The 15,851-nt window shown below is 28.8% G+C and overlaps 1 protein-coding gene across 2 annotated transcripts; it reads right to left on the minus strand.

The window, feature by feature from the left end:
* Positions 1–1,174: 1,174 nt before the first annotated feature.
* Positions 1,175–7,453, minus strand: LOC137812765 (serine/threonine-protein kinase STY13-like). 2 transcript variants are annotated; one of them, XM_068614956.1, is made up of 3 exons: positions 7,178–7,453; positions 5,419–6,413; positions 1,175–1,821 (listed from the first exon to the last, which is right to left on the minus strand). In XM_068614956.1, the coding sequence occupies exons 2-3, from the start codon at positions 6,327–6,329 to the stop codon at positions 1,482–1,484; spliced, it is 1,251 nt and encodes a 416-aa protein (XP_068471057.1). In that variant the 5' UTR covers positions 6,330–6,413; positions 7,178–7,453; the 3' UTR covers positions 1,175–1,481. The 2 variants fall into 2 exon arrangements, with proteins under 2 accessions (XP_068471057.1, XP_068471058.1); XM_068614957.1 differs by having other exon boundaries at positions 5,419–6,402; positions 7,178–7,367.
* Between the last annotated feature and the right edge of the window lie 8,398 nt (positions 7,454–15,851).

A 15,851-nucleotide genomic window follows, 5' to 3' on the forward strand; every position in this document is an offset into this window, starting at 1 on the left:
AAATAATAATACTTTTATTTTATTTCAAACTATTTTTATATTTTAAAATAAAAAAATACCATAAAATAACACGTGTCATGCCAATGGTGTTTGGCGAGTGTTTAATAAAAAATAGAGTATTTATATCAAGTAGCTTTAGATTTGGGGTTTTATCATATACTTAAGTATTCCATTACCGATATATCAAGGTTACAAAAAAATTACACGCATAAGAAAGCTGAGGTTCACCAAGGTAAATGCATAAAAAAGGGACAAATTCTAGTGGATGGTGATAGAATGCAACGCCACATAAAAAACCTTGTGAGAAGAAGTATTTTCCTTCCCCTACCTCTTTTCTACCTTTTAACCTTTAACTAAAAAAAATTCTCACAAGATTGGTGTGGCATTAGTTAATTTATTAACGCAAGAGAAAATCTTTCTTAGCAAATAATAACGTTGATAGTTTAGAATATATGCAATTTCCATGCAAAGTTGAAGTTTCTAATTGGACTACACATTAATATTCTGCATCAGAAAAAGAAACTTCAGGAAATACTCTGTTTGGACGGAAAGAGGAGGGTGATGCAAAAATATATTTAGATATACAAAGAAAGAGTAATATCATTGAATGAAGAGTGTGAGAACATGATAGAATGAAAAGTAGATATTATTGGATGATGAATGTGAGAATGAAGAGTAGGGATACAAAAAGGTAGAGGTATTATTATTGAAGGATGCTCGTGAAAGGAATAAGCAGCAACATTGGATGTTCAAGGACCTACTGCAACAGACGATGTTATAGAGTTTAGAAGTTATTACTTGTCAGTCACATAAAATGTGAACATGCGAAATATCACTCCATTATTAAAAGTAAACTAAAGTTCAATTTAAGGACGAGCATAGACTGATAACAGGGAAACATCTAAAAAAATAACATTTGCCAATGGCAATGAGATCCACCTGCACAGAAAATATAAAACGTTACACGTTAGTTAGCTTTCAACACAGTTAACATTTTAACCAAATCTCATAATGATTCAATTGCCACCTTTGAACCTAACAAAATCGAGCATAGAAAAAATTTGTCGATAGGAAGAAAAAGATAACTCAGATTTGTTTTACTGGTTGAATTTGAGCCCTGCTTCCAACGAAAAGCGGCAAGTATGTCAGTAGCCAGGGTATGGTGAAAGCGACATACACAGAAAAAGTTTTCGCCCATGATCTCATTGCCTTCTGAACTCAAGCTATACATAACTGTAAAACATGCATGTATTACATACACCGTCTCCTCTTTACTAATTCAGAACAGATATTCAGTAATAAGAAACCGAATAAGCAAAAGGTCTCCAGATAACATTTTCATTTTTTTTCTTCAGAAGAAATAAATAAAACACACAAATACACAAAGCTATTATATAGTCACCCTTCACTACCAGAGTTTCATCTTGCCCCCAAATTTTCCAGTCTATGTTTATGTGACTTTTGCATTTGCATTCGCAGGATCAGTCAGCAGTCATTGGTTGAGTCATGCAACACCTGAACCGGGCCTTCCGAACTGTTGTCAAGATCTCAGTCTCCGCATTCTCGAGCATTCCAACAACTTCAGCAAATGGTGGCCTCACATCAGGGTTGGGATCCCAGCATCTTGTCATGATGTCACGGAGAACAGGTAGGCAATCATTGGGTATGATGGGGCGAACATTTTTGTTGACAACTGCAAATGCTGCCTGCACTGCTGTCATGTTCTGAAATGGAAGCATACCGGTGATAAGTTCCCATAGAACAATTCCGAAGCTATATACATCCACCTTTTGTGTGTAAGGCCTGTGCTGGATCATCTCCCTGCAGTTCATCAGCGAACAATACATCTCTAAATAATACACCAAATTAAGTTTTAAACAAGCAAATAAAACATTTAAAACTAATTATGAATTTCTACACTTCAAACATGTTAAGATAACTGGATTTTGGTAATAGCAGAAACATGAAAACATGCAGACTCTGAATCCGACTTGATTAAGTAATATTATGTGTGATGAATGGAGCTGTCCATACACACTATAATTAGCGGTACAAAATTGCATAAATTTTCCACATACTATTATGATTACCAGCTAGTTCTAGAAAGCTAACAACATACCTCATTCAGGAGAAAGAATAGTCTTAGAAAGAAATGAGAAACACAAAGAAAGAAAACGGTAAATATCATTAATCATTATGAGAAAGTAATTTAAAAAAACAACTAAATGGCAATCCAAATCATCTGAATATCTAACAGCTAATGCTCAATTACAAATGATACACATCTGAATCCCTCCTTTACCCTTACATGCACCCCAAGCAAACAAATCAATGTCCTGCCTTAAACACTCTCCTTTACCCATAGTACTATCCTTCCGAGTACCAAATTAGTCCCTCAAAGACTTAGTATATCACCAAATTAATACCTCGGTGATCTAAAATGGAGTGAAGAAATAACTAAAAGAATATCTGGGAAACTAATATGGTAACAAATTAAATCTTTCATAGACTAATTTGCTGACAAAATCTTTTTGGAGGGCTAAAATGATGATAAGAAATTTTGAAGGATCAAATTGAAAGCCTACACTGTTAATAAAATGAGTTTAATTTTGAAGCATTTGTAAATCTGTCAACAAATTAAACCCCACATGTGACTTTTAAAGTGGCTAGTACAAAAATCAACCATATATTTTAAGTCATGATTAGTTGAAAATGTAAATATTATTACACTACCAATGTATTTCAAACAAGTTAACAAAATATTTCTATGTTTAGACGAATAAAACTGAACATCATCATAATAGATACATGCACTGTTTCACAAGTAATGACGTGAGCTTCTTCAAGCCATTTAACAGTTTCAATGATATCTTTTATGCACCAAAATAATGTTAGAAATGCATAAAAAAATATTTGAAAAGTATTTGAAAAGAAAAACCCAAACATTTACAAGGGTCAGCATGACTCCTTATTTGCATAGACGAGATGCTCGTCAAGACACCTAGAGAATTACAGCAATAAACACAAGCTTTTTTATCCTGTGTTGAGTCAGCCACAAGAAACAATCATCTTAACCATTTATATTCCTCCATATACATTCCATGTTACCATTTCTGTAAGAAGACTAAATCATACTGCCCAATACAGTTAAATTAACTAATCAAACAGTGTAGCAGTTCAAATAAAGACATTGGAGACATGTCAATAAATATTACCAAAAAAGTAATTAATGGGATCTATTTCAAGGCAAAGAGCATGGAAAGTGGTTAAAAGAACTCAACAAATTAAATGTCCAATAGAAACATAACTCACTCATCATGCAATCACTGTGACCCAGCAATACATGACCACCTGCGTCATGATATGCATGAGATAATGCAGGAACGTAATACGATATGCCCATAATCAAACAGTTTCAAACTTCATAACACTACTAAAATATTGCTAAACTGTTAAGCTTCAACCTAATATACTAAGACAAGAAACCAACACATAAAGCTTATAGTGCGGTCTAGGGAAGGTCAAATGTATACAAGGTATATGGGCAAATATAGGTCAGCCCAGCTGGATCACCCAGAGATGGGCTAGTAAAAGGAGAGGCCTATGGCTTATTTCTTGAACCAAAATCTCTTCTTCACTCGAACTAAACATAAAGAATATGAAAGTTATCTAAAGATTACACCATCCTGTCTACCTCATTGCATACAAGCCAGGCAACTAGATGCAAGAGTAATCATAAACAGCTGTCAACCCCCTATCAGTTAAGTATACGTATCAGTATTTATAGGGTATATATATGTATACCCAATATTCACCTATGGACTAAGTATATAGGTTTGATGCAAAATGAAATGCATACTGCAACTTCACTTCTTCCCAACTTTCCCTTTCTCTAAATACTTCTGCCCACTTTGAGTAAGAACTAATGAACATTTTAGTTTTTTTTTTTTTTTTTTTGATGTCATTATCCACATAGTCACCAAATCACACCATTATTAAAATAATACACACATAAAAGACCAGAACATACAACTACTCTCACTTCCCCAAGCCAAATACAAGAAACAAAATTCACTCTGCCCAAAATGCCCTACAGAATACTAAAAGTGACAAAAAACAACTTGGCCTCATCACCCTGGCGTAGCACCTTACCCTAAACCACAACAAGATCACTAAATGAAAAGCAAGCAGCGGCAAATTTGATTCATTTAACTTCTGGCTGGCAAGGGGTAGTAACTAGAAAGACTTTTCTATTAAGACAAACACATGAATATTGGATTTGTCTAATGGATTACCAATGGGTTTTAAGCATTGTTCTAGGGTATCGAAAACTAGGTCAATGAACCCCTGTGCAGGATTGCCGACTCTGCCACCAAAATATTTACACCATGGTTAGTAGCTGCTAGCCAACAGAGTGTATGCATCAACACAAATAAATCAAGCCACAGGGATTTGAAAACTTAATAAAAGAAAAAAATATCCTGTGATTCACAAATTCATCCAGCCAAAATTTTCTGATGTCAGACTAAAAGATTGACCATTAATTCAGTACAGATGCAAAACACATCTATCGTCTCCCAAGTAAGGATTTGGGCAGGCTGGTGTACACAAATAAAACAGACAACAGATGATAGAAAAAATTGATAGCACTATTGTTAAAAAGAACTTCTAAGGCCATGAGTGTGTACAAGTCATAAGAAAAAAAGGAAAAAGTTTAAAAAGAATATAAACAAGTAGGATCCAAAAACAAGAGCTAATTTTTAAAACTTCCAATCATGGCAACTTTCAAAATATAGCATTATCATTAAATCTTGCTTCTAATATAAATGCCGACAACACTCAAGCTTCACTTTGATAACCTGACTGCAATTATCTTTCTGTAGGGTTATAGTCTAATATATTGTAGACATGCCCTTACCATTTCGGTCAAAACAAAAGAGACAGAAGGAGATTTCCTTCCATTTCTTGATGTATGAAAGAGTATAATAAGAAGACTGAGTGAAAACGTGATTAAACAAAATGTATATCATAAGTAAATTATATTGAAAAATATTATAGCTAAAACTAAAAATTATAAAATAGTACAACATGGTTTACCAGAGCCATGCAATATTAAAGCCAGAAGCAAACAAAAAAAGTTGCACAGTAAAAGCATATATCTCATAAGGAAGTTGCATAATTACTATTTCAGCTGTATATGCCATTTCTGTTCAGGATCACAATTCACAAACAACTGATTAGGAACAAAGAAAACAGGATATAAAAAATGAGCAATAGTTTGTTAGCAGCATTTAAAATATAAGCAATATTCCCTTCAATATCTATAAAAAGTTTATAATAGAGAAGCTGTCCAAAATAATTCGAGAAACACAGAAGCAAAAAGTATATTAATATTAAAAGAGCAGTAAATGATCTTACGGAGCCATCCAACGGTATGTTCCAGTCTCAGGTGTCATTCCTTCAGTTTGCACCTCAATTCGAGCAACTCCAAAGTCAGCAATTTTAATTGACTTGTCACCAAAAATCAAAAGATTATCAGATTTCAAGTCCCTGTGGATCAATCCGAGGCCATGAACATAAGCCATCCCCCTTGCAACATCCAAAGCTTGCTTGACAGCCAATTTGAGAGGGACTGATCGCTTTTGACGCTTCATTAAAAATTGTCGAACTGAACCACCTTTGGCATACTCGGTTACAATGCACCACACCATTGGCTTGCGGCATGCGCCAATGAAACGAACTATGTTAGGATGCTTTAGTGTAGCCAACATCATGACCTCCTGCTGGAATTGTTGTTCCATCAATTGAGCCTTTGCTGGATCATTTTCGGGCCTCTCCAATATTTTGATAGCAACATCTTCACCATTGTAAGTACCTCTGTAGAGTTTCCCAAAAGCTCCCTGCGCAAAAGGCTCACCCATATTGAGTTTCCTCAAATCAATTGTCCACTCATCAAAATTGTCAAGCCCTTCAGTAGGAGAACTGTTGTCCATTAGAGCTTGAGCTAAAGCATCATCACTCAAAGCATGGGTAACTCTTCCTCGACGATTGGCACTATGTGCAACAGAGTAGTTGTCATTGGCACGCCTCCGCAACCCTTGGTGGTCCAACATGCGAGTATGGGAATCATTGGACCCAACACTGCTATTATCAATAGACATCGCAACAGATCCTCCGCCGTTACTTGTCTGTAGGCTCCCAACACTGTCAATTGACATATTGGTACCCTCCCCAAGCTTATGGTAGAAGCCTTGAGAGAAATCATAGTAGTTGTTATTATTTTTGTTGAGATCTATTATTCCCGGGAATTTCGCACCGCCTTCCAACATTTTTCACACAGAAGAGCAAAGCCTTCACACGTTATTATTTCTTCAGCATCAGAGATTGTAAATCAAACCACACCTGGAGAAACCCTAAAACCAAAACAAAATCAAATCGAAATTTAGCATTTCAACATAAAAATCTTAATAACAGCAACAATGACAACATCCATGAAAGCATTTGTCTCATTATCATTTACACATGTCAGTAGGGGGAAAAAACTAGTGCTATTCCAATTGCAAACAAGATTTATGAAATTGGTAAAAGCTGGTGTAGATAACATCACCAAATAAAAAACACCTCCAGTATCCAATACCATCAGAAAATACATTTTGCATAGTTGTTTAAAATAAGAAAAACAATAAATAGCGCTCTTTCAAAACAGTTCCCAGAAGCAAACCATCAAGGTTAGATTTACAAGTCCATCCTTGTGCAAATCAAGGCATATCCAGTCTTCCACAGAACACAATCACTTTCTAAGATAACAATTAAAAAATTAACAACAATTAAATGAAATCCACCGATTAAAGGCCACAAAACTCCAGTAGCTACACATGCCTAGCACATCAAACACAGAGCAAGCAAAATTCAAATAGAATTTCTCAAAACAACACACAGAGAGACCAAAACACAGAGAAGACACAAACAAGTCAATAATTAAGAAAAATTACAAAAACTATATATAGAAAACTCTGAAGCCTCTTAAACCAGCTTTGTAGTCAAATCTCAGACAAATATTGACGAAGCCATCACTGATCTTACAGAAAAAATAGCAGAAACAGTGAAAACATGAACAAACCCTAAAATCTGAAAAGGGCTTAGCAGCAAAAGGTTAAAAAGACGCGGAAACGCGTACCTCAAGGGAGAGGGCTCAAGTTAACTACCAGAGCTGTGGTAAGAGAGTATTTGAACAGGAGATGAAGAGATCGAAGAGAGAAAAACCAAACGAAATGGACAAGACTGAGTTCTTCCCGTACAAAGGAAGCCAGAGACCAGAGAAGGAGCGCAGAAGGAAATGAAATGGATGACTTTCTTTTGATTTTTCTATTTATTTATCAGGTTTTTATATGTCTAGTCTTTTTCCCCTTCCCTTCTAACATTCCAAGTCTTCACTGCTTCTTTTTCTTCACCCCTTTATTCTTTTTATTTATTAATATTGGATGCACATTTTCCTTTTTTTACTTACTCAATTTTTACAATAATTAATATATATATTTAAATAATTTTGAATGAATTAAAATTAAAAAGAAAAAATAAAGTATAAAAAGTAATTAAAAGTGAAGATTATTTTATTTTATATATAAAATTTGGTGTAAAAATGTGTAAGAATATGTTTTATTTGTTGTGTTAAAATAAATAATAAGAAAAGAGTGAGAAATTATATAAAAACTGTAAATTAATATTAATTTAGAAAATTAAAAAATAATTTTATTTTTTAAATAATTTACTATTATATTGATAAAACGAGATATATATTAAATAAATGTATAATCAGAAAAAATATTGTGTACATTTATAATCGAAAATCTCTTACTATAGATTTACTTTTAACATTATTAAATATACTCTCTTATATTTACCTCACCAAAACACACTTCTTCATCTCAGTATAGTTATCAAATTAAAATTTAATTTAATTTTTTAGGATTTTACTGTACTACATTATTTTTTAAAAATTTGTATAAAATAATATGACACAAATTTAAGATTACTTGTATTAAAAAATTCTAAATTATAAAAAAAGCTATTTTAAAATATAAAAAAAAATATTAATTAAAATGTGAGTCTTGTACAACTTTCTAGCTAGAGTAAAAGTTGCAAAAAAAATTAACAAATTAAAACCCAAAAAAATAATTAAAATTTTATATAATAACTCAAAAATAATTTTATGAACAAAAATATTATTTAAATATGAATCTTGTCCATAAATTATTTAAATTTTAAACAAATTCACTTACAAATATAAATATTATTTTAAAACTAGTATGATGAATTACTAAAATTAAAGAAAACTGGTTACATATTAAAGAAAATTGCTAGTATATATAAGTATTTAAAATTATAAAGAAAATATTTGATTATAAATAACTTATGTGCAATGTATCATAAGTATTTCTTTAATTTTAAGCAAGTGAAAATTGCATCAAAATTATAATTTTATTTTTAACCACTATCTTTAAAAAGTATTTAATAAATTGTTGAGTTCCTGTACATTGAAAATGAGTTCTGATTGAAATTCCTACTTTCATACTTCTTTTGTAATATCTTACTTTTTAAATTATATTAATTTTGTTAATACCATTTGTCAGTATTTCATCAAAATAATTATATGTTGATTTAAAAGGAATAAATTATTATCATGAGTAAAATTAATATATTTATAAAATATTAATATTAAAATACTAAAAATTAAAAGTTACTAGACTTTTCTATATATAATTACCCCAAATTAATAATTTCTATATATAATTAAAATTTACATTTTCTACAGTGTTGTGGGGTAGAATTGAGTTCCCAAGGGACACTCACATTTTTTGTGCGTCCCCGCTCAATACGCTGTGCCTTGTTACGTTTCTTGACTTTTTGAACAGAAACCTACGTCCGTTATGTCATTCCTAACCCCACCCTTTGTCTTCTTCTTCCACCGTCAACAACGGAATAAATGCACATATCAATTATAACTATTAAATACATAAAATAAATAAATGTGCATTTATTATCAGTTAATATATAATTTAAATGTTTAAACAAGAAACTTATGAAACTGCTAGTTATTTAAGTTTTATTTTACGGTTATTTTTATATCTATTCCCACTAATCAATATGTAATAAATTTTTATGTAAAAGTATAATAAATATAAGTCTACAGTTGAGAAACGTAAATGTAACTTTAATAATGATTATATATATAATTAATTCAAACAGTTATTAATATATTTGGCTTAGTTTATCTCTCATTTGAATGTATAACATGTGTATTTTGCATAAAGTTTTTATTTTAAGAATTTAGTTTGAGTTTCTTAGTTGTTAACATGTGCATTCTCGCTGAGATAACTTTTAAAAAGTATATTAACTTTTATTTATATTATTAAATCTTTTAAGAATTTGAATTGAGTCTTTCGTGTTATTCTACTTATTTATTATTTTAAATTTATACGTTTTTAAATTAAAAATAATTTGAGACTTTAATATTTAATAAATTAAAAATAAAATAAATACATCGTATTATTTATTGGTTGATAATAAATTGAAAAAAAAATATGTGAAAAATAATATTTTAAAAATAGCCAAAATCAATTTTAATAAGGCATGTTTTTTTTTTTTTTTTTAAAAAGAGGTATTTCCCAACAGATTCATGGTTGTTGAAGCTTTTGTCTTTATTGCATGTTTCTTCTAATTTTGTAAATATTTTTCAAAATTATGATATTTTCTCATCAGCATCTCTCAAAATTGTGATGACTTTTATTATGACAAGATAAGTATGATTATTCAAAATAAATATATATATATAAATAAATAAATAAAGTGATTCTCTATTACCGTTGTTTTATATAGACAAACTTTCACTTTTTATATACACAAACTTCTATTCTACTTTCCTTTCTATTATTTATATATATATTACAATGATATATTTTCTCATTTCATTTCATATGAATTATTTAAAAAATATATTTTAATTTAATATTAATGTACAATTTTTATAGGCAAACTAACTCGCTATTTTTTTTTAATTCTTTATTTTAAGGCATCAACACGAAGAAAGAGAGATTCTCACACGTTTCTACATTAAATCTCACATATCAAATAAAATAACATTCATTTTCAATCACTCTCTTCACTCAATTTCAAACAATTATATTATTTAGTAAAATTATTATTTTTTTGTATCTACCATCAAGTAAACTTTAACTTTAATTTGAACATTATCACACTCTCTGATCCCAAAACTACCAATGAAATAAGAGAAAAAACTTGAAGAAAAAATATGTTGTTTAATAAATTCATTATTTTTCTTTTACATGTTATATTTCTGTTTTTCATTTTCGACTCATCCAAAATTATTTTTGTATATATGTTAAATTTCTATGATGGTGAAAGTTGAGTAAAAGAGAAAAATGTTGATACACAGGTACTATTACGTCTGTGTTTCGGCTAGTCTAAATAATAATATTCATAATTTTTTATTGTTTATTTGTATTCTTATAGCTATGTTATATTATACATGCAACATAAAAAAAAACATTATAAGATAAATTTAAAAATATTTATTAATAATATAAATTAATTTAGATACTAATAATTTATTTTTCTAAAATAATATATATTTAGTTAATATAATAACTAATTATTTTTTCTCTAAATTTATTTTTTATTTAATAATTTATTATAAAAACAAATTATTTTAAATATTATAATTTTAATATCCACTAATAATTATATTACTATTAATTATATATTTAATATCTGTATTATACTTTGAAATAAATTTTCACCCGATTGATGATTATAATATATATATATATATATATATATATATATATGTCTTAAAAGAATAAAGCATGAAATAATTTTTTTTTTTCTTTTCTCAATCTTTTTCTCCAAAAATATCATGCCTTTCCTGCAACATATAATTACGACGATTTAACAACAAACACATAAATAAAGTAAATTAGTGTTTTAAAATGCATATAGATGAATATATTAAAACTATACCATAACACATATTTTTATAATTAATTTGTATCTCATCTATATGTTTTCATGGATACACATTTAACTGTTTCAACTAATTCTCACTTTACTATCATTACTCACTAATATAACACATACATCACAAACACTTCGATAGATTATTAAATTTTCACATATTCACTAAATTACAAGGAAATATAATAAGAATGCATTGTAAATCCTCATTACCTATCAAACAAAGTTTTCTTTTTCACACTATAAATAGGTTTTAAAAATCTTCTTCAACTTTCATCACCTAATATTTTAATGTGAGTCTAATATCACTAAAGTTAGTATATATCTTTTGTAATCATTATTTGAATACGTATCTTAAACAGGTCAATGAAGTATTTTTTCCTAAAAATAATTATGTCTACAACCTATTAATATATTCATATTCATATTCATATGCATTTCGACCCAATATAAATAATAACAAATCTCAAAAACATCGCATTATAATAATATTTAATTATATTATGCTGGGAAAATATACCAATTTTATAAAAGATAAATAACTTTAGCATTTAAAAAAAATGTATTATTTTGGAGTTTATAAAATATTTTTTGGACAACCACCAATTTATTCTCTTAGCAAATTAAACACATGTTTGAATTCGTTAGACCACATTTTTGTTTACTCTAATCACCTAACAACTAAACATCACAGATTATCAACTAAAATGAATTTCACTCATGATAAATTGCTCACCCAATGGCTAAATCTCTTGAAATTTTAACTAAATGAGTTTTGTCCAACGATAAATTGTGTTGTCGAACAACTCCATAAATCATTTTTTTTTGCAAATTTCACTGGTATCAAGTTGTTCCAAAATTTTGTCTACTTCTTTTCTTATACATTAATTTGAGCAATTCATTTTAAATAAGAATAAGTTAAATAAATTTAATCTACTTGCAACATTCTACATTTTTAACTATTATATATACAATATATCTTACTTACAATTCACTCGTATATATTATTTCATTTATTGTATCCATCATTTTGAACTATTCAACATCTCATTCATACAATAGATTACTAATGAGTATTGTCTATGGTGAAATATTAACTATACTCCAAACATAGAAGTATTATAAAAAATATTTCAAAATTCATCACCAAATATACTATATCAACACTCTAAATATTTTTAAATAAAACATAATTCATACACGAAGCTCAATATATTGACAAAGTCATATTCATGGTCGTGGTATTTAAGGTGCTATAAAAGATATATCTAGTTTCATTTATCTCTCCCTCATAAGGCGGGGTTTGTACTCACTCGTATTCTATAAAATGTCTTTGTCTTTAGTCTATGTAGGATCTTACACACACCCTTCATCGTGATAAGTTTTAAATGATCCTTATATCATCTCAGAAAGTGGACTTTAAACCTCAATCTTACAAAATTGGTTCATAAGATGAGATTTGCATTCATTTATATACTATGAAATGTTTTTATCTTTAATGTGGGATCGTTAACATTCACTATGTAACGTTATAAAGATTTATATACATAGTTTTGAATTAACTATATGAGACAATTTGCATGTATTTGGTTGAAATTATTTACTTATGCAAATATATTCTCATATATTCGGGACTTTAAAATACATAATATTTGGTGCTTAATTTTTTAATTTTTTGAGTTTTCTATCTTAAAAGCTTTACTCTCAAATTTTTCATAAACTCACTCAAGCAACTTTTTGATTTTTTTTTAACCATTCACTTTGCATTGGGTGGTCATGGATTGAATTTTTCAAGATCCAAGCTAGATCCAATAAAATGGATTGGATTTAAAATCCATATCCATTTTAACTAGTTAAAATTTATTTGAATTTTTTCAAATTCATTTAAAATAGATTAAATCTACTTAGTTAATTAGATTAAATCCATCTCGATCTAGACCCTGGCCGACTCAACTTAACATGGATCCGGTTAGACTCGACTCAACATCATCCCGGGTAAAAGATCGACATGGACCCGGGTCGATTCAGCTCGACATGAACACGGGTCGACTCAGATCGACATAGGTCTGGGCCGACTCGTCTCGACACGAGTCAGACCAACTTGACTCAACATCGACATGGACCGACTTGGCTCAACATGGGCCCGATTTTGCTTGACCATGTCTGGGTGCCGACTCAACTTGGGCTCTAGCTCACTCAGCTTGACTTGGGTTGACTCGACTCGACTTTTGCCTGAGCCGACTCGGCTCGACTTGGGTCTAGACCGACTCGGCTCAACTTGGGTTCAAACGGACTCGGTTCGACTTTGGGTCGGACTGACTAAGCTCGACTTGGACTCAGATGGACTTGACTTTATATGAGCCCAGACCGACTTAGCTCGACATGGGTCCAAATTGACTCGACTTAACTTGAGCTCGGACGAAATCAAAATCCAACCCAAAAACCATTTTGGATAATAAAAAAATATATCCAATCTATATGTATTGCATATTGAATTAAATTGATTAACTTAAAATCTAAAAATCTAAATTTGATTTTAAAATAAGTCTATTTAAATAAATTAAAAGTAATATGGATATAAATAATAATAAATTAAATTTCGCAATTTTAATTTTTTTTCCTACCCTTATCTACATTATATTGTTTACCAATAAATGAATTACTCACATTATAGTCAGTCCTAAAATTTCATGCACCCACCATCAAATAATAAACGAGACTCCTTATATATACATTTTAAAATAAAAATATCTTATATAAATAAATAATTGCCCAAATTTTAAAAATAGTTTTTTTATCACATTAACGGAATAACATAATTGTAATAATTTTCAAAGAAGTATATAAAATATTTTCTTACATATTATAATATATTATTTAATTACATCTCAGATAAAAAAAAAGACACACATCTATCTATTATAAGGTACGACTTTCTGTCTAGGACACCATTTTTGCCACTGATTTTATAAAAAAAAAATATTATTTAATCTATAGGAATTTAGGACAATATTAAGATGCATACTACCTTTATATTACTATACTTAATTCAAATGATGAGCTATATTACAAGGATTTAAAAGAATAACTAAAATTAACTAAATGTTTTTATAATTTTGAAATAAGAAACCTGCATATGAATATTGTTGGGTTAGATTTTCCCGTCTCATTTTCTTATTTCATTAATTTACATTATTAAATAAAGACTTTTAATATTAGTTATTTTTTTATATTTTATGTCAATTATAAACTCATGTGAATGCAACTAATATAGAAAGTGAAAAACTTTTTACTCGATTATGAATTTATGTAGAAAATGAGACATACTACATCGTTAATATATATCACACGCCACATGATTTAATATATATACAATAAACTCAGGGCACTTTAACTCATTTCCAAAACATAATTCAATTTCATTGGTTAAAAATAAATTTCAACAATTTATACTTCCCACGAAATAAAGATTAGAACCATGAAAGAGGAGAAGAAATTAACAACATATAAATATATTGAAATGAAAGGTTGGATTAAAAAATAAGGAAAGAATAGATTAAAATAAAATATTGGACTTCAATAATAAGGTTGCAAATGTGATTATGTGAATAAAATTTTGATCACTACGAACAAATGTTTTGGTTAAGGACATATTCAAATATTATAAAGGGTATTCATTATGAAAAATATTCTACATTTCTTGCTTCCTACTCTTTTCTTCTTATAAATCTGCTTGTATTTCTAAAGTTAAATGTATATGTTGTTTTTCATGAATCTCAAATACGATGAATGTTTGAGATATTAATTTTGAATCTTCTTCTCGATAATCACTCTCGACGATCTAATTATTTATGTATCTGCTATCATTTGTATCATATGGTACATCGTCATCAATTAATATATTATACATCATAATCAAATTTAAATAAAAAACAAGGAATTATTTAAGATTCCTAAAAAAATTTGTTATGAAAAAAAAAAATTAAATGTGAGTTACTTGAAAATGATATCACATACTAAACTTACCTTCCGCATGTTTTAATGTGAGAAACGACCCACGCACCACCTACTAAATTAAATTCAAAAGTAAGTTGAATAAATTGAGATAATAACTTTTATAATATAAAACCTTGAAATATTTTAAAAAAAGGTAAAAAAAGACTTTAAACAAAAAATATTTTGCTTTAAAACAAATTCTAACTAGTTAAAAATAATCTTAATAACCACTATTTCACCCGTATTAAAAATATGACAATATAATATCTTAGAAAACTAAAAGAAAATAAAGGAAGAAAAACTAGTTAGACTAGAGAGAAAGAAGAGTTTTGAAAAAACACAAAAGTTGACATACTCTTATTTTTATTTTTTATTTTATATATATATATATATATATATATATATATTAGTTAATCACTCCTAAACCTATAATATTTTTGAGACATTAAAATTAACATAAGTAGAGTGATTTCATTCATACAAAGAGATTTTTTTTTTCAATTTTGATGTCAAAGCTATTTCCATATCTTCCATGAAATAGTTGAAGTAGCCTTTATATAGGATTTTGAATTCAAACCATGATTTCACAGCGTTAACTTGTTCCCATATGTTGATTACAAGTTGCATGTCTTATTACTTTTATTCTATATTTTTTTTATTGACTTATTAATAATTACCTAGACACTGGTACGATAAAGACATGTATAGATATGTATAATTTTTAAAATATAGGACATGATAACACAAATCTATATATTAATAATTATGAATTATATAAATTAATAATAAAAATTTATGTGAACAAATATGTTTCAGTTTTTTTT

This window comes from Phaseolus vulgaris, chromosome 2 (genome assembly GCF_000499845.2).
Source record: "Phaseolus vulgaris cultivar G19833 chromosome 2, P. vulgaris v2.0, whole genome shotgun sequence".
Classification (NCBI taxonomy): Eukaryota; Viridiplantae; Streptophyta; class Magnoliopsida; order Fabales; family Fabaceae; genus Phaseolus; species Phaseolus vulgaris.